Below are 23,223 nucleotides of genomic sequence, written 5' to 3'. Positions count from 1 at the left end.
TGTGTCAAAATTGCCCGATGTGTCTGCCACAATGTCGCAATCATGATCGCCGCCATTACGAGTAAAAAAAAAAAAAAACTATTATTAAAAATGTCATAAAACTATCCCCTATTTTTTGTGTATTTTTGTACTTTTACGCAAACCAATCAATAAACGCTTATTGCGATTTTTTTTTTTTTTTTTTTTTTTTTTTTTTTTTCCCAAAACCTCGGCCTAAACTGAGGGAAAAAAAATGGAAAATTTATATCAAATACTTACCGTAATTTTCCTTTCCTTATAGGCTCCATGGCAGCATACGTGTGGGTTGACCCCGCCTCCATAACTACCCAATTGGACCCCTCCCTATAAATTTCAGCTGTGAGCTCCCAGCCGTGTTTCATAACTAGCCTACTCCAAGTATTGGGAGGGACTCCTGCTGCCATGGAGCCTATCAGGAAAGGAAAATTACGGTAAGTATTTAATATAAATTTTCCATTTTCCTGACAGGCTCCATGGCAGCATACATGTGGGAAATAACTCGCCAAACACACCCGGGTGGGCACAATGCTGAGCAAAGAAAATAAATTTAACACTGTCAACTGACAGCACTTTCAAACCAAAATTAACGGATGACAAGGCGGCTGGTTCCACACAATAGTGGGAAACAAAAGTATTAATAGAAGAAGCCGCTCTACATATAACCTCAGGTGCGCCATGACAAGAAGCCGCCCAAGAGGTTGAGATACTCCGAGTTGAGTGTGCAGTCACTGCCTCTGGAGGAGCTTTATAAGCCCTTTGAATGGTCTGTACTATCCAGGCAGAAATGGATCTAATTGAGGACCGTTTTCCTTTATTTTTTTCCATGTAGAAGAATGAAAAGAAAGTCTGTTTGTCTAAAAAGATTCCGTAACTTCCAAATATTGACTCAAAGTATGTCCCACATCAAGGGGATGGACATCTTGACCCTCTGTCGTGCCAAAGGTAGGCAACACAATTTCTTGATTTTCATGAAAAATAGATGTTACTTTAGTGTTTGAGCCCAGCATGGGAATTAACACTGCTCTATCTGGAGAAAATGTCAGGAAAGGCTCTTTAGAACCTAAGTTTCTGATTTCAGACACTCTTTTGGTTACTGCCACCAGGAAGACGGTCTTGAGTGTGAGGTCTGTGACTGATAGAGGTTTTTCGGGATCTGTTCCAAGCATGGAAAGAAAATCTGTAACAATGGGAAGATCCCATTTAGGAAACCTCAGTTTTCTTTGAGTTCTTAGCCTGGTAACACCCTTAAAGAACTGACAAACCAGGGCGTGGTTAGCCCATGAAATTCCTGAATACCTGAAATTTGAACACGAAGTGAACTCACTGCTAGAGGCAAATCCAACCCTGTTTGCAGAAAGCTATGGATATCCTGGACTTCTGGAGAACCACAAGGATTAGGTCTAGAGGACATGTGTTCTGTGAACTTGGACCAGATACGCTCATAAACTCTATTAGTGCTCTTCCGTCTGGCATTAGGAAGAGTCAGAATGACTTCTTCTGGACATCCTAAGGCTTCAAGCCTTCCCCTCTAAAAAACCAGACCCTGAGATTTAGATGAGCAGGGCATGGATGCAGGATTGTGCCTTGGGACAGAAGGTCCGGCCTGAGAGGCAGAGGTATTGAATCCCGATTAACTGAGGAGTGTTAAGAGGGGAACCATGGCCTGTTGGGCCAAAACAGTATTATTGCTATGACTTCCACCTCTTCTGTTCTGAGCCTGCGGAGAAACTGGAGTATCACAGGTACCGGAGGGAAGGCATACGCCATGTTGTACCTCCACCGATCCTTGAGGGCATCTATCCCAAAGGCTTGGGGATCCCGGAAGCTTGAATAATACTTGGTCAGCTTGTAATTGCACAGGGATGCAAAGAGATCCACTTCCGGAGACACTCCCAGTGTCAGGAGCCATTTGAACACCTCTTTGTGTCGGGACCACTCGTTGTTGTCCATTTGAACACGATAGAAAGTCTGCTTGTACATTCTGGACCCCTGGAATGTAGACTGCCGAAATGTTGGACAGATTCTTCTGAGCCCAGTTCATGATTGGCTCCACTTCTCGTAGGAGAGACCAGCTGCGAGTTCCACCTTGCTTCCTTATGTAGGCCACCGCGGTTGTATTGTCCAACCAGAGCATCACTGAGGAGTTTTCTATCAGATGGTGGAAGGATCTGAGTGCCTGAAAGGCTGCTCGTAGTTCCAGTATATTAGATACAATCCCCTGAGATGGTGAGTTCCATCTGCCCTGAGCAACTTTCAAAGGGCAATGATCGCCCCAGCCCCGTTTGCTGGCATCTGAGGTTACTGTAAGTAACCCATGTAATGGGGAGAATCGAGTGGCAGTTGTGGAGATTTTTCCCTTGGAGCCACCAAAGGAGAGACTCTCTCATGGATGGAGTGAGGAGGATGCGCTGACTCTTGCTGGGGGAATCCCATTGTTGGATAAACCCTTTCTGGAATGGGCGAGTGTGCCATTGTGCCCACTTCACCATGGGAATGGTGGCTGCCATTGTGCCAATCACCTCCAGACATTGAAGAACGGACAGGTGAGATGAAGCAAGTGTTGAGCGGATCCTGTCCCGGATCACCACAATCTTCTCCTTGGGTAGTGAGATGGTGCCTTCTAGCGTGTTGAAATGGGTACCTAGAAATATAAGAGACTGAGATGGATTCAGGTGACTTTTCTCCAAATTCAGGAGCCACCCAAACTCTTGGAGAGTGGCAATTACTAGGCCCCTGTGCTCTAGAATTTGACCCTTGTCCTGGGCTAGAAGGAGGAGGTCGTCTAGATAGTGGTGAAGACGAACTCCTTTGACTCGGAGCAGCGCAACAACAGCTAACAGAACCTTGGAGAACACCCGAGGTGATGTTGTGAGACCAAAAGGAAGGCAGGTAAACTGTAAGTGTTGATCGCCCACTGCAAAGCGAAGGAACTTTTGGAAGTCTGCCGCTACTGGAACGTGAAAGTAGGCATCTTTCAAGTCTATTGACACCAATCAGGTCCCTAGATGAACCGATGGTTGAATCGTTAATAGTGATTCAATCTTGAATTTTTCCTTTCAGATAAACCGGTTGAGATGAGTCAGGTCTATCACTGGTCTCCATGAACTGTTCTTTTCCTGCACCAAGAATAGAGGGGAATACATGCCTTCGCCTTGTTCGCCATCTGGAACAGGAATGGCTGCGCCTTGAGCCAATAAAGAGCTTACGTAAGCTAAAAGAACTTGTTTCTTCTCCTCTGAACTTGGAAGATTTGTTGGCATAAATCTTAGTCGGGGAGTGCAGTTGAAAACCCAGGTGTGGCCTGAGGAGACCGTCTTGACGGTCCAGAAATTCCGAATTGAGGCCGGCCAAACATGCCAGAAGTGGAGAAGGCGAGCCCCCACCTGGCATGTTTGAGTGGGCCCAACTTCAAAAGGACTTAGTGGAGTCCTGATTACCTGAAGAAGCCCCTTTTTGTGGGCTTTTTAAAAGAGGACTGCCTGGATTTCCAAGATCTTGAAAATTCCCGACCAGGCCTGTAGCTGCGTGCTTCCCTTGCACGGTCTGCGTCCTTGAAAAGGTGCGTTTCTGGTTCTGTAAACGCTTATCTTGAGGGAGGAATCCCGACTTACCACCCGTAGCCCGGGTAATGGCGCTATCAAGTTTGTTGCCGAAGAGAGATGAGCCCTCAAAGGGAATACGGCACCAAGCTTGCTTAGAAGCTGGATCCGCCAGCCAGGGTCGGAGCCACAAGGCCCGACGGGCGGTGACCGCTGACATCACCCGAGCCACTAGGCGAATAACATCAATAGAGACCTCCCCAGAAAGGCGGAGGCTAGCTTGATTTCCTGAATAGGGGAGCTCTTGGCTGCTTCTTCAGAGATACCTCTAAGAGAATCGTTCACATTGTCTGACCATGCCTCTAACGCTTTAGAGACTGCTGCTAAGGCTAGGGCAGGTTTGCACACTGTGCCTGCTGTGAAATAAATCCTTTTTTAGGTCGGAATCAATCCGTCTCTCCAGAGGATCTTTAAACGAGACTGTATCTTTCAGAGTCACATACCTCACAAGTCTCATTAATGCAGCATCCACCAAGGGAGCTGACTCAAGGTATTTAACCTCTTCTTCCTTGAAAGGGTATAGTTTTGAGATTTTAGACTGCATAGAACTTTTTTTATCCATCTTGCCCCATTCTTCAGATATTATGGCTCCTACTTCAGTGGGAAAAGGAAAATAATGATGCTCCTTGCTGAGCTGTTTGAAAAACTTCCTCCGTTTAGGAGGAGAAATTACTGGGTCTTCCCAATTCAAAGCGTCTTTAACAGCTTTCACCAGAGAAGGAACCAGGGCGTATTTATAGCCCATCCCAGGATCATCTGCTTCTGACCCGCTATCTGAAGGGGGAGCTGACTAGTGACTAGGTTGAGAAGACTTCCACAGCTCATGGACTGGACCCTCTTCTGACAGGGGAATCAGTGGATCTGGAGGAGAATCACGAGACTTTGCAGCGTCTTTCTCCTGTAGCGACTCTTTCACGACTCGCTTGATTAGTGTTTCCAGGTGTTGGTCTGCACCTTCTCTCTCATTAGCTGCTTTAGAGAAACAGCGGTCACAGAGAGACTTGCTGGCAGGAACTGGGGCCCTGCATCCCCAACATGATTTCTTCGGTCCCCTACTATGAGATGAGGGGGGGTGAGGATAGCCTCTGCTGTGGTCTTTAGACTTAGAGTATGAACCATGGTGTCTAGAGCCAGAGGAGGAATGCCGGTGGTGTGATTTAGAAGATCCGCTCCTTCTGCGGGAACTACTTTGTCTTTTGGTCAGACCTAGAAGGACTGAGAAAGAGGGAAAGACAGAAACAGAGAGAGAAATAGGCACAAGGTCAGGAATAATGCCTACACTCCACTCTCTTCCCCCCCCCCAGCAGGCAAGTAAAGAAAAAACACTTTTCCAATCCTACCTGCTGTGAGAGGACTGGCCACCAGGAGGCAGTGAAGAGTCCATGACTGATACTTGGAATCACTGCAGGTGAACAGAGAATGCATTAGACACAGCAGGAAAATCAAAATGCAAAAAATTTAGACCCATCTGAATTGCACTTACCTGGGGTAGGCTCTGCAGGTGCTCAGGGAAGTCGCCGCTATGCCCACGATCATTCCCGAGATCTGCAAGCCTCCCCAGGCTTTTTAAAATTGGTGCCGCGTGGCGTCACGGCCGCGCCAGGCCCGCGATCCTCGTGCGAATGCGCGAACCAGGCCTCGCTTTCATTCTGGAACCGCACATGCGCAGAACGCAGACGGAACCCGAAAGTAGAGGGAGCGGCGGCTGGAACGCACAGGGAACCAGCCACTGCATAGGCATATTATATAAAAAGACAGGCAATGCAAGAAAAAACATACCACAAACATAAACACTGCTGCCATGAAGGCGATCGCTTACCACCACCTACGTTTGATTCAGCCAGGAACGTCCGTACACACACACACCGGGCTTTCAGGCAGATAATGGCCACCTGCATACTGCTAGGAAAACAGGCCTTTCGCGCTTGTCATTGAATGATTCCAGCTCTTCAGCGCTTACTCTGCAATACACTCCATACCCTGCTAACAGTCAAGGCTTATCAGAGGGACGTGACATCACATCGTTCGGCCAATACGATCACAGGACATCGTCTTCAGGTAGGAGAACCAAAACATATGGTCCTACGGAGGAGGACAAAAAATGAACACTGCTGGGGGCTCACAGCTGAAATTTATAGGGAGGGGTCCTATTGGGTAGTTATGGAGGCGGGGTCAACCCACACGTATGCTGGCATGGAGCCTGTCAGGAAATGTTTTTTTATATATTTTTTGGGGATATTTATTATAGAAAAAAGTAAAAAATAATGCTCTTTTTTTTTTTTTTCCAAAATTGTTGTGCTTTTTTTGTTTATAGTGCAAAAAATAAAAACCGCAGAGGTGATCAAATACCACCAAAAGAAAGCTCTATTTGTGGGGAAAAAAAGAACATCAGTTTTGTTTGGGAGCCACGTCGCACGACCGTGCAATTGTCAGTTAAAGCGACGCAGTGCCGAATCGCAAAAAGTGCTCTGGTCTTGGGTCCGGGGGTGAAATGGTTAACACTGGGGAGACCCTCTGACGGTTCAAAGAGCTGAGCCTGAAAGTATTGGTTTCAGGTATCTGTGCATTTGCACGGGTACCAATACTTGTGCAAATACTCGGTATCGGTACCGATACTAGTATCGGTGCAACCCTAATTCCTGCTCTTATACATGTTAGGCTGCTTTCACACTGAGGTGTTTTACAGGCGCTATAGTGCTAAAAATAGCACCTACATAGCGCCTGTAAAGAGCCTCTCCAGTGTGAAAGCCCGAGTGCTTTCACTTGAGCGGTGCTCTGGCAGGATGGTAAAAGTGCTGCAAGCCGCATCTTTGCAGCGCTGCAGGAGCGGTGTATAAATCGCTCCTAAAGCGCCCCATCCCATTGAAAAAAACTTTTTTCGGCAGCTAGCGGGGATTAAAAGTGCCCCGTTAGCGGACGAAAACCTACGCAAAAATGACGGTAAAGCGCCGCTATTTTTACCGCCAACGCCCCAGTGTGAAAGTAGCCTAATGCCCTGTACACACGGTCGGATTTTCCGATGGAAAATGTGTGATAGGATCTTGTTGTCGGAAATTCAGACTGTGTGTGGGCTCCATCACACATTTTCCATTGGAATTTCCGACACACAAAGTGTGAGAGCTTGCTATAAAATTTTCCGACAACAAAATTGTCGAAAATTCTGATCGTGTGTACACAAATCCGATGCACAAAGTGCCACGCATGCTCAGAATAAATTAAGAGACGAAAGCTATTGGCTACTGCCCCGTTTATAGTCCCGATGTACGTGTTTTACGTCACCGCGTTCAGAACGATCGGATTTTCCGACAACTTTGTGTGACTGTGTGTATGCAAGACAAGTTTGAGCCAACATCCGTCGGAAAAAATCCTAGGATTTTGTTGTCGGAATGTCCGATCAATGTCCGACGTGTGTACAGGGCATAATAGTGTGCTTACATAAAATACACGCGTTGCACTAAAGCAGGGCCTGTTCTACTTGTTTCTCAGTGCAGAGCACATCAGCACAACACATTTGTGTAAACTACTCCTATTGAAATACATTGCTTTTACAATGTATATGCGCTGGCATGCGTTGATCAATGTTACTCTTATGCCACGTACACACGACTGGACTTTACGGCATACTTTGCCCGGCTGACTTTTCGACGGACTTTACGACGGACTTTCCGAATGAACGGACTTGCCTACACACGATCAACCAAAGTCCGACGGATTCGTACGTGATGACGTACGACCGGACTAAAACAAGGAAGTTCATAGCCAGTAGCCAATAGCTGCCCTAGCGTCGGGTTTTTGTCCGTCGGACTAGCATACAGACGAGCAGACTTTTCGACTGGACTCGAGTCCGTCGGATAGATTTGAAACATGTTTCAAATCTAAGTCTTTCAAACTTGAGAAAACAAAGTCCGCTGGAGCCCACACACGATCGAATTGTCCGACGAAATCCAGTACGCCGGACCAAGTATTCCGTAAAGTCCGATCGTGTGTACGTGGCATTAGGCTTCATGTACACGGGACATTTTTTACAACCTCTGCTGAACAATTTAACTTGACAGATAAGTAACCCACGATTAAAACGTCCGTTTTGCCGCGTTTACATGCCACGTTTAGCGGCGTTTTGCCACGTTTGTGTTTTAGAAGCATTCAAAAAAATAGCCAAAAATGATGCGAGTTACCATGTTTACCCACTTTCAGAAGCATTTGGCGCTTGTTAATGCCTCTAAACTCAGCTTCTGAACCCATTTTTTTGCATTCCAACAAAACCTCTAAACTCAACTGCCTAGAAATGACTATAAATGACCCTGTGTACATGGACAGATAAGATAACGTGGAGAGTTCAGGAACATTTGACAAAAATGCCCAACTGCTCCTAAACGTCTGTTTACCAGCAGCAGTGTACATGAGGCCTAATGTTTTTTGGTTCAAAAAGACAGAGGCTTAGGGCTAAGTACCCTTTGGGTTCAGGTTTCAGCTTTTTTAGTCGACCTAGACATGAAGCTGGTGGAGGATCCATTCAATAAGAGCGTTATTTTAGCAAAAGAGCCTGCCACTTGGCTTCTGCAAAAAATAATTCTCTGATGGGATTTATCCAAGGTTGTGAATGAGCTAATTAAGCAGCCCTTTGAGCCATATGAATGCTTCACTGAAGTGTCTAATGTAAGGCCCCCTTTACCCGAGAGATCTGATTGGGTTTGGCTGTCCATTTTTCAGCTGGACCCTATCAGAACCTCCATTCACCTCTATGGAACGTCAGATGTAAATGGACTTGTCTGTTTACACCCAGCTACCTCCGGCTCTGACCTGGCAAAAAAACAAAACGAAGGGGATCTATTCCCCTCGGGCTGGCCAGATTGGATTGGATGACTGCCTGGTGTAAAACAGCCTGTCTATTTTACATCTGACTGCCCATAGAGCAGAGTGAGCTGTGCATAAGCGGGCCTGTCATCCGCCCGCTCCTCAGCTCCGCAGGGGATCAGCAAACGGATCCCCTGCTGGGCAGAACTGGGTCTGGCCCATAAGAAAGGTCCTTAAAGTTGGCTTTTCTTCTTGCAATTACTACAGCCAGGTGAGCCAGGGACTGGAAACCCTTTCGCTGCCAAATCTGTTTTTGCATTTCTTTTGCACACGTCTAAAAAATAATTTTAGGCCTGAAGATTATTTAAAGTCCACCAAACATTATATATTTTTTTGAAAACAGACACCCTACAGAATGAAAAGTGGCAGTTCCAATTTTCTATATATTATTATTATTATTATTATTATTATTATTATTATTATTATTATTATTAATAAATATATATATATATATATATATATATATATATATATATATATATATATATATATATATATTTTTTTTTTGTCACAAGATTTTAGTGCAACTGTTTATGCAACACAAATTCAGTAAAAAATAGGGTTAATTTTAGGGCACATAAACGCAACATTTTACCCACTTTTCTGGTAAAATGTAAGATGGGGTTGCACCAAGGTAATAAATATTAATTGCACCCGTGCAACAGCAACATACTTCATTGTCCCCATGTTAAGGGCCTCTTCTCCACAACCCTGGATTATGGGGGTCTGAAGATGGGTGGCTTATCAACCTCCAGATCCCACCCCCCTTATATGATTGACTATAGGGTACTCCTACCCATTCACCAAAAAATTGTAAAATTTAATAAAGACATTACAAGAGTTTCACAATTCCCTTCTTAACCACTTCAGCCCCAGAAGGGTTTACCCCCTTCCTGACCAAGCCCTTTTTTGCGATATGGCATTGCGTTGCTTTAACTGACAATTGGTCGGGCAACGCTGTATCCTAACAAAATTAACATCCTTTTTTTTCCCACAAATAGAGTTTTCTTTTGGTGGTATTTGATCAACTTTATGGTTTTTATTTTTTGCGCTATAAACAAAAAAAGCGTCAATTTTGAAAAGCAATAATATTTTACTTTTTGCTATAATAATCCCCCCAAAAAATATATAAAATAATTTCTTCCTCAGTTTAGGCTGATATGTATTCTTCTTCATATTTTTGCTTAAAAAAAAAAAATCCCAATAAGTGTATATTGATTAGTTTGCGCAAAAAGTTATCTCGTCTACAAAAAAGGGGTTAGTTTTAGATTTATGGCATTTTTAATATATATTTTTTTTAAACTAATAATGGCGGCGATCTGCAATTTATTTTCTTAATTTTTTTTTTTTTTTTTTTATCATGACTGCGACCTTGCGGCGGACACATGGGACACTTGACACTATTTTGGACCATTGGCATTTTATACAGCGATCCGTGCTATAAAAATGCACTGATTACTGTGTAAATGTCACTGGCAGGGAAGGGGTTAAACACTAGAGGGCAATCAAAGGTTAAGTGTGTTCCCTGGACGTGTTCTAACTGTAGGGGGGGCGGGTGCGCTCACTAGAACATGAGATCACTGCTTCCGATCACTGGGAGCAGTAGATCCCTGTCATGTTGCTAGGCAGAACAGGGAAATGCCTTGTTTACATAAGCATCTCCCCATTCTGCCTCTCCGTGTCATGATTGCGGGCCACCGGAGGACATCGAGCCCGCCTAGCTGCCAATGGCGTACGGGTACGTTGTTTTGCGCACCCGTGCCACTTTGCCGTCGTACATCGGCGTGAGCTGGTCGGCAAGTGGTTAAAAAAAGTCCACCTATGTAGATCCATCGTAAATCACGGCACCCGCTGTCACAGCTGGACCCAAAAAAAGCTCTGCCGGGTAACCGTTGAATGCCTGCTCCGCCGTTTAACAGTTCTTACATAGCTAAGGGGTGGGGTCACCCAGCGAGGTCACCTGATGGCACCAAACCCTTGTGATGTCACCGACCAGTGCATGCTGCGACAGTGATGTCACCATTTTGGGAGGGCTTTCATGCTGTTATTTTCATAATTTTTAATTGCCGGCATGTTTTTTCACATTCAGCTGTCAGCGGGTATCACAGTGACGCATGATATTAAGGACACAGCAGCCCGCTTCTTAGCAACCGGGTCAGTGCGATAAATTACTGCATGAAAAAATGCAGTATTTATCACTCAATCTAACATATGCCGCATTCATTCTTTAATGCATAAATCTTGGTGAATTGCACTTTCAACACTAATTTAACACAAGATCTATTTTACCACATTTTTTTTTGCGGTTTAACTGTTAGTGAATTGACACCTTTGTTTTGACCCTCTGCCAAGACACTGTTTACATAGTTTGCATATTTTCTTTGTGTGGATTTTCTATGGGTACTCCGGTTTCTTCCCACAGTCCAAGAACATGCTGGCAGGTTAGTTGGCTCCTGTGTATACTGCTCTGTACTATCCAATACTGCATTCCAGGTAAAAGTCAAAGCAGTTGGGTAAGGGTGAGGAAAGACCTTGTGACCTACCTGGGAGCCTTGAGAGCCTCCTTTCCAAACATATTGGAAAGGAGGCTCTCAAGTGCAGCAGACATGGTGTGCAGAGAACTGGCCATATAATTGCCTAGAATCATATGTCAGTTTTTAATCAAAATTAATTATCTGAAATCATGTTGCTGCTTAGCAGCCACAAGTGTGGGGAAACATAAAATCTGCTAGACTATGCAGAGTAATGCATGCTAGCTGTGTCAAGGACACACAACCACAAACTGGGTACGGGAACATATAACACAAATTACAAATGACAAAAACGTCCGGACACCAAGTCAATTGGCACAGTGAGACACCTCCACAGCAATTGCCGTATCTCATGTATACACTGTGTCTAGGAGGTGTATGTGTCAATCCCTTGGAGGCTAGAGATGCAGAGGGATGAGAGGGGAAAGGGAATAATTTACCTAAGAGGTGATCTTGGTTAGCCATGTGTGCATGCAGTGGCTAACGTATGGATTATGGCTCCCTTAAGGGAATGTCAGCCAAACACCATGTAGTGACAGGAGATCCTGATAGGTTAGTTGGCTGGGCAAGGATAGTGGCTGTAGGGTTATGAATGGATCCTGGGATGATGTTTTATAGTAGGAGTCAAAACGCCTCACTAAAGCTGCCAGGTGCAGGTAGATCTGCTGCAGCTCTTCAGGGAATATCCGCCGTGATCAGTATATCTATTTCTATCTATCTCTCTCTATCATTATATTATATTAAAACCCTCAATGAGTGGCGGGTCAGGCAGGAGGGGTATGTGGGTATCGGCCTGGGAAGAGCTGCGGGTTGAGATTACCATGTACAGAAGTGCTATTGCACATAGTGGATTCAAATGAGAATATCAATGAAGTAATCTGTACTTTACCCTTCCACCGGAACTGAGTTCTCTATTGATGGTCAAACTTGCCTGATATCAACAGTGTCGGCTGTGATGTTCCACCCGGTCCGCTCCAAAAAGGAATAACTGCTCTCTCTTGTCTGGGACAGCAAGATGGTTTAATAACTTTCCAGCCTTCCAGTCACTCTGCTCGATACTCCAATGAGTTTCAAAGGGATTTAGAAGAAAAAGAGGAACTTCATGGTGCAGTAAATAATGGTAGTTTATTCCAAAATTTTCCTTAAGCACAGCGAAGAAATACAAAGCTTGTAACTGTGTGTTGCATTGTCCCAGACGAGAGAGAGCGGCTATTCCTTTTTTGAGTGGACCGGGTGGAACATCACAGCTGACATTGTGGCTATCAGGAGAGTTTGACCCCTATAATTTGGGATCCATCAGAAGTTGCCTTCATTGTCATCCTATTTCAAATTCATTGTGCCCGTTTCGGGACATTTTAACACATTAATTATAAGTTGTCTTTATGGATTCTTTATTTTAAAGTTTGTCCTGTGTTGGGACTTTTTCAACACAATAATAGATTCATAGTCGCTTAATCACTCACATGTTATGTGTTTTCTGCATGATTATTTATTGATGTGTTTGTGCAAAAAGTCAATCTCTTTTTTTTTTTTTCTATGTTTGTGAATTGAGTATTTAACTCTTTGAGAGAGCAGCATACATGCATACATACATACAGTTTCTCTTTTTTTTTTCTTTTCCACATTTTTTTATAATGATCACATTACTAGTTTGAGCGCAGAATTCAATTATACAAATAAAAAAATTAGCAGATCATTCAACAACCTAGTTTGTATAGATTAACAGTATGTATATATTTATATTTTCTCCAGTTTTAGTTAGATGGGGAGGGCATGGACATTTACAAATGGACATACTGCATTAATTCAGTTTGGTAAATATGAATCAGCCTAATGGGGGCTACTATTTTCTTATCTATAAGATACCGGGGTGTATTGAATAAGCTACATAGTAAATACATATCATACTAATTAGACATCTACTATATACAGTGTACTGTATACAGGGTTATTCCAAATCTAATTTGTAGAACACTCTGAAATAGTTGGTATCACATCAAACAGATGTGTGATGGGAGAGGTAGAATGAGCATAAAATCAAATGAACATAAGAGCATACGCATACCCTGTTTCCCCGAAAATAAGACCTAGCGTGATTGTCAGTGATGGCTGCAATATAAGCCCTACCCCCCAAATAAGCCCTACCCTGTTTCCCCAAAAATAAGCCCTACCCTGAAAATAAGACCTAGCGTGATTGTCAGTGATGGCTGCAATATAAGCCCTACCCCCCAAATAAGCCCTACCCTGTTTCCCCAAAAATAAGCCCTACCCTGAAAATAAAACCTACAAGGACTTTAACTAGGGCTTATTTGGGGGGTAGGGCTTATATTGCAGCCATCACCGACAATCACGCTAGGTCTTATTTTCGGGGAAACAGGGTAGGTGTGCCTACAGATGGATATACATTAACATTGGTGAGTATAAGAGGGTGAGAGCTATTTTTTCCAGGAAGACCTATAAGATTGCAACCTGTAGATCCACCACTTCTCCTTTTTGAAGTATCAGGTTGAAATCGCCTCATCTTGGCAAAAGGTATAACCTACATGCCTTCCAAACTGCTTTTCTGAAATCGTGCAAAGTGTCTTGCGATCTCTTGCATGTGTTCCCCTTCAGTATCCTAAGCTGGCGTTTGTTTTCCCTACATATAGTTTTACAGGGACAGGTCAGCATATAGACAACCTTAGGGGTGACAGTTGATGAGATCCTTTATCTGGAATTGCCCCCCCCCATATGGCATTGTTAAAGGAACCAGTTCTCATCATAACCTGTATGGTTATACTGTCATGTTTCCTATAAAAAAAATAAACCATTGGATTGACCACTGTTTGTAAAAGGATCTCTAAAGTGGTAGTGATTGATGTGGACAGTTCATAGTTCTCTCATATGGCCTGTGTAACTTGTCTACTTCTTGAAAGTGATCAATCATTTGGATTTTTTTATCAGGCAGTGACGCCCCAGGGCCAGTGCCACAAGGATTGATTAGACTATACAGCATGAGATTCTGCCCCTATGCCCAGAGAGCAAGACTCGTCCTACTCGCCAAAGGAATCAAGTAAGAAAATGAATTGCACACCATTTGGTGACCCGAAATGTTTAATATATGCTTTCAAGGATTTATGTATTTAAATTTCTCTTACGGTGTACAATTTTACTTTTTTGAAAAGTGACATTTTATTTACTAAAGCCTTGGATACAGGTAACTAGACAAGGTGAATGTCAACTGAGCTTTATAAATGAGGTAAATCTATATTCACTTACAGCAAGTAAGAAAAAATACTTTTATTTTAATTTCTATTCAATGTGATTCAATATTTAATTTAAACGGTTTAAACTTTCTCTAAGCATCTTCCAGGACAGCCCATGAGACCTAGGGTTCCTCCTACCAGGACAGGAAACCTGTTACCCCCACCAGATAAAAGGGCGGTCCTCCAGGTCCCATGTCAGTTATTAGTGTTTCCTCCGGACAGAGGGTAACATGTTCCTGGAACCTGGTCCCCTAGGTCTCATGAGCAGGGGCTCTAATGGCTGTTTGGGATGTATCACTGACCTTTCTCCTCTGCCAGAAGCAGTATCTCTGCTGGGGAAGTTGGTTGTACTGCTGTTCCCTGTTCTCAGTGCCTGGAGAGGGCCAAAACCGAGATAATGTCGGGCCCCATAGCGCGGGTTGCATAGGCAGCATGGTGGCATCCTTTCCCTGCTGACAGCGTGGCTTGTATGTGCAGGGAAAGAGGGAAGCCGCAGGGCTTGAGGGGGTAGGGCTTGAGAGGGCAGAGCTACTGCGCTCCAAACTGGCCCACAGGAAGTATCCAGCGAGGGTCACTTCCAGGGCATATGATGTCATCATCGGGGCTGGAGATGCTGGTTCCAGTCTCCATAAACTGCGCGAACAGGGGATGCTGGCTGCTGGTGTTTGAATGGTGAAGAAGCAGCAGAGGCTGTGGACTACCAGAGGGGCAGGATGGAGTCTTTTGCAGTACCTGCACAGGCAGTGAATGCAGTCCCCAACACCAGAACCTCACAGGTAAGCCTGGAGTGTTTTGTCACCCTCTTGCTATCCTTGTGAGTGTCCCCCCCCTCAGTAGGATTTGGTGTAAGGGGACACATTTTCCTCCCTCCTGCACGAGGTGTTACGTAGTGATGGGTGGCTTAAAGTTACATTATGGGTCATTTATTTTGTCTTGCAGACCAAGACCTAGGACAAGGCCCAAGCGGAGCCACCAAAAGGGAAATGTGCAGTTTGTGGAAGCAAATTGAGCTCCTCATGGAGCAAAGCAGTTTGCCGCACCTGTACAGAAGGCCTAGTAAAGGATGACCCGGTAGCCTCCTAGCAGAAAATGCTGACTTCTGTTAGAGATGAGCTTACGTCTACCTTTAGCTCATTTAAAACTCGAATTGACAAGTTTCAGGCTCCTGCAGAGGGTCTGTCTTCAATTAGGGCTTAAGTCGATAGCGCTCCACAGCAGAGTACATAGAGTGAAGACTTTGAGTCTGAAGCCAGATCTACCCATTCTTCTCCCCCGGAAGAATCAGGGTCAGATCCTGTATCAGGAATAGAGAATCTGCAAGAGGCTCGAGGTTTAAGTTATCTTTAGATGACTTATTAAAGGCTATCTATACAACACTTTAGATGGAAGAGGAGGAGGTACAATTGCCTAAACATGACCTTATGTACAAAGGTTTGCATAACAAGTCTAGAGTTTTTCCAGTGCATAGTTCCCTTCTTGATACTATCAAACTGGAGTGGGAAAATACAGAGAGAAAACCTTTCTTTTCTGGTATGTCTTGCGTTTGTTAAAATATTTTTTTATATTAATCAGACATAACCTTACATGGTACAATATTACAATAGTGGTTGCTCATAGATTACTGTCAGGTTTTGGCTTGAGTAGATATTTCTCAAACAAATGCTGCTGCATACAGTAGGTGACCGCTATATTGTGTCAATCTCACTGCTGTTATCGGCGAGATTTGACACCTGCGAGCCCCGTCGTGGGAGACAGCGCTGAGCTGGCTCGCTCATCGGGAAAGGAAAACTTTTTTTCTTTTCGCGATGAGCGACAGGCAGTGCTGACAGCTGTTTAGTATGAATCATGAGGGGGAACGTGCCGAATTCTAAATAAAGATTGGGTTCCCTCCTGGGGGCATACCAGGCCCTTAGGTCTGGTATGGATTGTAAGGGGAACCCCCTACGCTGAAAAAATGGCGTGGGGGTCACCCCCAAAATCCATACCAGACACTTATCCAAGCACACAGCCTGGCCGGTCAGGAAAATGGCGTGGGGACGAGCGAGTGCCCCCCTCCTGAACCGTACCAGGCCGCATGCCCTCAACATGGGGGGTGGGTGCTTTGGGGAAGGGGGGCGCCCTGCGGGCCCCCCCACCCCAAAGCACCTTGTCCCCATGTTGATGAGGACAAGGGCCTCTTCCCGACAACCTTGGCCGTTGGTTGTCGGGGTCTGCGGGCGGAGGCCTTTTCGGAATCCGGGAGCCCCCTTTTAATAAGGGGGCCCCCAGATCCCAGCCCCCCACCCTATCTGAATGAGTATGGGGTACATCGTACCCCTACCCATTCACCTGGGGGAAAAAGTGTCAATAAAAAAACACACTACACAGGTTTTAAAAGTAGTTTATTAGGCAGCTCCGGGGGTCTTCTCCCGACTTCTCTGCTCTCTCCGGCCCCCTCTCTCGGTGTCCGGTTCTTCTCACGCTCTCCGGATCTTCTGCCAGGCTCCTCTGCTATCTTCTGCTCTTTTGCAGCTCTCTTGCTAGCGGTGGCCCGGTCTTCTCCGTGATCTTGTTCCCTCTTCCCTTCTTCCGATGTTGACACGACACTCTCTTCCGCTGTAATGCTGTGTGAGCGGTGCGCGATGACTTATATAGGCATGGAGCGTGGTCACCAGGTGATGTCACCCGGGCCTGGACATGGGGCCTGGAGGTCCGCCCTTTTATCTGGTGGGGGTAACGTGTTTCCTGTCCCTGTAGCAGGAGCCCTAGGTCTCTTGGGCTGTCCTGGAAGACTCTCAGAAAAGGAGTTACCAGTAAGTTCTTACTCAGCTTTTTTTCTCCAGTTTTCTTCCAGGATGGCACACCTGAGATGACGAGTCCCACCTGACAGGAAACACAATCAACAACAAGGTTTAAAAGGCCCCTCCCTTCCCTCTGTCCCTCAGTTATTGATTGTTTCCCACAGGATGGCAGCAAAACCTTTTGTTATTTTCTTTCTTTAAAGGCCAAGGTCTGGGACCGAGGTCTCCCACTGGGAAGTCAGATTAAGGCAGTCAGGGGTGGCTGCAGAGTCTGGCAGAGCTCTGCTCCATCCAAGGGGGATCATTCCCTTACAGAATGTCTCAGGGAGGTATGGCAGTGACGGGGGAGAATTTGGCTACAGAGTGGTGCTGTTATCTAACCTCCCCCCTCTCCTTTCTTCCCTCCCCTCCCTGGGATACTGGTGACTGTGGATACGGTGAGAGTCTCCACAGCATCAGGGACCTTACACCACACTCTCCCCTCCTACCTGACGGTGGCAGTGGTTTAGGAGGGGCTACTGAAATATCCCACTGTTTTGTGGAGATGGAGCTCCTCATGCTGCTGCTGTTAGCACGGCTTCTGGGTGTGGATAGCACGGCACCAGGAGATCTTGGACATGCCACTGTGTGCATGGCGTCCCTTGGCTTGGAGTGCGCATGTCCAGAAGTGGACGGCGCTCTTGGGGGGGATGTCATTTCCCCCGGCCTCGGCTACGACAAAATGGCGGCTAGCAGCGAGGTGGATCTGAAGAGATGCATAAAAGCGGTAACGGAGTGGGGGTGCGCGGTCCTGTGTACCCCCCCAAACCTTTCCAGAAGCGATCCTGCCTGGGTGCTTGGTCAGCTAAGAAGGATGGAGGAGGATGGACCAAAATTAACAGCAATAGAGATCACCACAGGGGGTGAGTGACTTGGCTGGTGGGGGGAGAAGTTTTGGGGTGGAGCCTTTTTTCCTCTCCCCCACAGGATACCCTGAGAGGGTAAAGGCTGACACAGGGCATTATTTGTTTTGTTTTTCAGAGAAGGATTGCCCTGCTCAGGAGTCGGCCAGTAGGTCTAGGAAAGCCACAACTAAATCTAAGCATTGTGGTAATTGTAATGAGAAACTTCCGCCTGACCACGCTAAACCCTTTTGCTTTAGATGCATTTATAGGTTAGCAGGGAAAGAGTCTGCCCAAACTATGAAAGAATGTCGGGCGCTACAAGCTGAGATAACAAGTGAAAAATAATGTGTTGCGCTAATATTAACCTTCCAATCAATTTAAACTCAGTGTATTTATAAATCCCTCCAATTGATTGCTTGGAATAAATGTGAATGTGATTGGGTCATTAGCACTAAAATCTATACACTGCAATATTGTGCTCAAAAAATAACTGAAATCCCAAATGCCATCTGTGATAATCATTAAAATGAAAAATAGGATATAACCATTATATATTGTCCAGTATCAGTATAAGAAATATAGTTGAAAAGTTAACAGAATTTCCCAATCACAGGTTAGTTGATAGCCGTTCTTAGTTGTATTAATTATACATTCCACTCCTCAGTTCAAGCTGAGATGTTGGCGACCCTCCAGTCTTTCAGGGCCTCTGTTGAGAAGTGCCAAGAAGCCACTTCCATTAGGGAGAGCTCTCCTTCTCAGGATGGGACCTCAGCAAGTCATACTGAGGGATCTCGGGGATTGAACCCCTATTCTGACTAAGAAGAAGAGGCAGAGGCCTCAGACCAAGACTCTCGTGAAGGAGAGGATTCAGACTTAGTCAGCCTGAATCTAGACCTGGAGGTCATCTCTTCGCAGTCGAAGACATGGAAGGTTCCCCTGAAAGCAATCTTTACTTCTGAGGGTATTCAGATGCCAGCTACTCAGGTCTCGGCACAAGATAAACTGTACAGGGGACTTGGCAAACCTCAGGCCAAGTCTTTCCCACTGCTCCAGTCTCTTAAGGATATTATCCTTAGAATGGGAAAAAAACGGAGCAAAAAGTTTTAAAACTAAAAGCCTAGAAGCGTAGATGTCCTTTTAAGTCAGAGGAGGAAGAAAAATTCTTTAAGATTCCACGTTTGGATGCTTCTTTAGCACAAGTATCCAAACGTTTGGAAACATCCGGGATCGTATGGAAAAGAAATCATAAATCTTATTACGCAGAGCCAACGCTACAGCTATGGGTCCAGCAGTGGCTTCCGCTTGTGTCGCCAGGAATGCCTATGCATGGGTTGGTAGGTTATTGGACCATGTGGCATGCGAAAATAAATCTAAGGAAGTGTTGGACTCATTGGAAGTTATTGGTAAGGCAGTAGCCTACCTGGCAGACGCTGCAGTAGAGACAGTTAGAACAACTGCCAAATCGGCAGCTCTTTTAAACTCTGCTAGAAGAGCACTTTGGGTAAAAGCCTGGGAAGGTGATTTTACTTCCAAGTCGCATCTTTGCAGGATACCCTTTGAGGGCTCCTTGCTCTTCGGTGCAGGCTTGGAACAAGTCTTATCCCGATCATCGGATAAAGGCAAAAAATTCCCAACAAAACCCAAGAAGGATGGGGGGAAATTTTTTTTCGAAGCCCTCAGTCAAAGGACAGCTTCAAGGGCAAGAAGAAGCCTAGGAAGAAGTGGGGGTTCAGTAAAGGCAAGGGAAGAGGTGGTATCCTTTTTTCCGGGACCGTACCCTCTAACAAGGAGTCCAAATGACGCCAGCATAAAGGTTGGTGGAAGGCTCTCATGGTTCCTCCCCCAATGGGAAGACATCACGGAGAGTCCTTACATTCTAAGTCTTGTAATGGAGGGTTACAGACTGGAATTTCTGTCCACCCCTCCTTCAAACTTTATCCTCACTCATCTCCCCAGGGACCCACTAAAGGTGAAGGGCCTTTTGGAGAGTATCAGGATTCTGGTAGAACAGGAAGCCATTACCCCTGTTCCTGTGGGTCAGATTGGCCAGGGGTTTTACTCCCACATATTTGTGGTGCTGAAACCCTTGGGCAAATTTCGACCAATTATAAATTTAAGGAAGCTGAACTGGTACTTGGTGTACAAGAAATTCCGGATGGAAAGCATTTACACGGTCAGAAGACACCTCCAGGAAGGTGTCTTCATGATCACGCTGGACTTAAAAGATGCTTATTTGCATGTTCCCATTGCCCTGAAACACCAGAAATTCTTGCGTTTCGCGGTTCAGACAAACCAGGGGGTCCAACACTGGCAGTTCAGGGCACTCCCCTTCGGCTTAGCAGCCAGCCCAAGGATCTTTATAACGGTCCTCGCCGAAGTGGTGTCTTTTTCTACACCTCCAAGGGATAGCCTTGATCCTTTATCTGGACGACATGCTGATTTACAGAGAGGGTTCCACCGCTCAGGTAGGCTCAAATCAGTGGGAAAGAAAAATGAGCAACATCCTTCAAAGGGAGAGTCCCAGGTGCTGGCTGATGCAAAGTGAGGCAGAGAAGGCTAAAGCTATGTGAGGCATTAGCTATGATTAAGCACTCGTTGTGAGTGCGAAACGCGTCAACTGATCCCTGGACACTTCTGCTGTAGTGTTTTGTATATCTCCATGACCCAGCTTTTTTATCAATAAAGGCACTTATCAGACCGGTGTGCGGCTTCAAGATATCTCCGTTCTTCTATGCTGATTTACAGCCCAACCCGAGAACAGCTCCAGACAGACTGAGACAGGGTGCTGTCTACTCTAAAAACTCTGGGTTGGTTGGTCATCCAGGAGAAGTCCTCCCTGGATCCTGCCCAATCCAAGATTTTTCTGGGTTACCAGATAGACTCAGTGACCCATAGAATCTTCCTTCCCCAAGAAAAGATTGCAAAAGTGCAGAGGGCCGTGTCCACTCTTCAAGAGATAGGGGAAGCCTCTTTGAGGACCTTTATGAGTATTCTGGGGTTGATGTCATCTTGCATCCCTGCAGTCCACTGGGCCCAGTTCCACTCTTGGGGGCTCCAGCGATTCCTTTTCTCCTCCTGGGATGGGAAAAGGGGGTCCTTGGACATAAGGGTATCCCTCTCAAGGGAGGTGAACTCCCTGAACTGGTGGCTCAACCCCTTCTACTTGGCGGGAGGTCGGTCCTGGAGCCAGCAGGACCCGCTGCATGTAACTACGAAAGCAAGTGCCTGGGGAGCTCATCTAGGAGATCTCTTCGCCCAAGGTCCCTGGGACCGAGAGCAAACCTTGTCTTCCTCCAATTTCAGAGAGCTGCTAGCAGTCAGAAAAGCATTAGGCTTTTTCAGAGACCAAGTCCGGGGTCAAGAAGTCTTTTCAGACAACGCAGTAGCTGTGTCCTATCTAAATCATCAGGGGGGTACAAGGTCCAGCAAGTTAATGAGGCTGACCCAGGAAATCCTGGGAGAAGCTGAGAAAACCGTTCTCTCAATCTCTGCAGTCCACATAAGGGGGTCCCTCAATGTGCAGGCAGACTCTCTCAGCAGGCAGCCCCTTCATCAGGGGGAGTGGGAGCTGAGCAACAAGGTGTTTTCTCTAGTTTGGCAACTATTTGGCAAGCTGGAGATAGACTTGTTTGCCTCCAAAAAGAACAGGAAGATTCACAGGTTCTTCTCTCTAGCCAGGGGGCAGGGCTCCTGGGGAGTAGACGCACTAGGCCAAAGCTGGGATTTTGCCCTACCATATGCGCTTCCTCCCCTGGTGCTCATTCTCCGGGCTTTGCAGAAACTAGCCCGGTCAGACGGGTGCCTTATTCTAATTGCGCCCTGGTGGCCGAGAAGGGAGGAGATGGTCGGTGCCTCCTCCATTCCATCTCCCCTCCAGTCACGATCTCCTCCACCAGGGACCAGTTTTTCACCCAGATCCCGGGTTTCTTTCCCTGACGGCCAGGTGTTTGAAAGGGAGATCCTCAGATGTAAGGGTTGTTCTGAAAAAGTGAATGATACACTTTTGTCAAGTAGAAAGCCAGTCACTAGAAAGATTTACACTAAAGTCTGGAAGGTCTTCTCTTGCTGGGCTCAGTCTAGAGAAGGCTCTCTTCAAATAATCCCAGCGGTCCTGGATTTTCTCCAGGATCGGGCTGACCAGGGTATAGCAGTGAATACCTTCAGGGTCCAGGTTGCAGCCTTGTCAGTATTTCTGGATAGTAAGCTGGGCCTTAACCCCCTCATAAAATGTTTGTCAGCTAGGGAAAGTTATCCCAGTGAAAACCAACAGGTTTCCTCCTTGGGACTTATCCCTAGTATTAGATGCCCTAAGGGGCCTTTTGAGCCAGAGGCTCAAGTTTCAGTTCATTTTCTTACCCTTTAAAATGGCTTTCCTTCTGGCGATCACTACAGCCAGAAGAGTTAGTGACCTACAGGCTCTGACAATTAAAGAGCCCTTTTTGTTGCTCCTGGAGGATAGGGTCCTCAGACAGGATCCTTTATATTTGCCAAAAGTGGCCTCGGATTTTCACAGGTCACAGGAGATCATTCTTCCTTCTTTTTGTCAGAACCCAAAAAATAAGGAAGAAAAGTTTTCATTTATTAGATGTTAGACAATGTCTATTGGTATATTTAGAAAGAGTCAGTGAGTTCAGGAGATCAAACCACTTGCTAATTAGTTTTTCGGGCCAAAAGAAGGGTCTTCAGGCCTCCAAGCCAACGATGGCCAGATGGATTAAGCAGGCTATCACTGTAGCCTATAAGCATTCGGGCCCACCTGTCCCAACTCATTTAAAAGCTCACTCAACTAGATCTTTGGCGACCTCCTGGGCAGAGAGGGCAAGCGCTTTGATTGATCAAATTTGCAGAGCAGCAACTTGGACGAGCCAAAATACCTTCCTGAGGCACTACAGAGTGGAGCTGTTGTCCTCTCAGGACTTGGCGTTTGGCAGGAAGGTCCTACAGGCGGTAGTCCCACCCTAAGGTAGGCCTGAACTTCTTGTTCATCGTCTCAGGTGTGCTGTCCTGAAAGATGACTGGAGAAAATTACCAGTTACAATTACTGGTAACAGGTTTTCTAGGAAATCTTCCAGGACAGCAGGCCTACTTCCCTAACCCTAATTGTGGGTGGTGTGTTTTCACAGATTGTACCCTCTAGCACCGGTGTGGGTTTATACTTTGTCATAACTGAGGAACAAAGGGAAGGTAGGGGCCTTTTAAACCTTGTTGTTGACTGTGTTTCCTGTCAGGTGGGACTCATCATCTCAGGTGTGCCGTCCTGGAAGATTTCCTAGAAAACCCATTACCGGTAAGTGTAACGGGTAATTTTCGCT

At 45.8% G+C, this 23,223-nt stretch overlaps 1 protein-coding gene across 3 annotated transcripts in view; it reads left to right on the top strand.

The window, feature by feature from the left end:
• Positions 1-23,223, top strand: part of LOC141105901 (glutathione S-transferase omega-1-like) — a 65,560-nt gene that overhangs the window by 3,784 nt on the left and 38,553 nt on the right. Inside the window, exons 2-3 of one of the 3 annotated variants that reach the window (XM_073596088.1) lie at positions 848-960; positions 13,946-14,054. In XM_073596088.1, coding sequence (XP_073452189.1) covers positions 852-960; positions 13,946-14,054 — 218 coding nt within the window. In that variant the 5' untranslated portion in view covers positions 848-851. Of the gene's footprint in view, positions 1-847; positions 961-13,945; positions 14,055-23,223 lie in introns of those variants that run through there. The other 2 variants (XM_073596089.1, XM_073596090.1) reach the window with 2 other exon arrangements.

The sequence above is a fragment of the Aquarana catesbeiana genome, linkage group LG08 (assembly GCF_042186555.1).
Source record: "Aquarana catesbeiana isolate 2022-GZ linkage group LG08, ASM4218655v1, whole genome shotgun sequence".
Taxonomy (NCBI): domain Eukaryota; kingdom Metazoa; phylum Chordata; class Amphibia; order Anura; family Ranidae; genus Aquarana; species Aquarana catesbeiana.
This window is presented reverse-complemented; position numbering and strand designations above follow the sequence as displayed.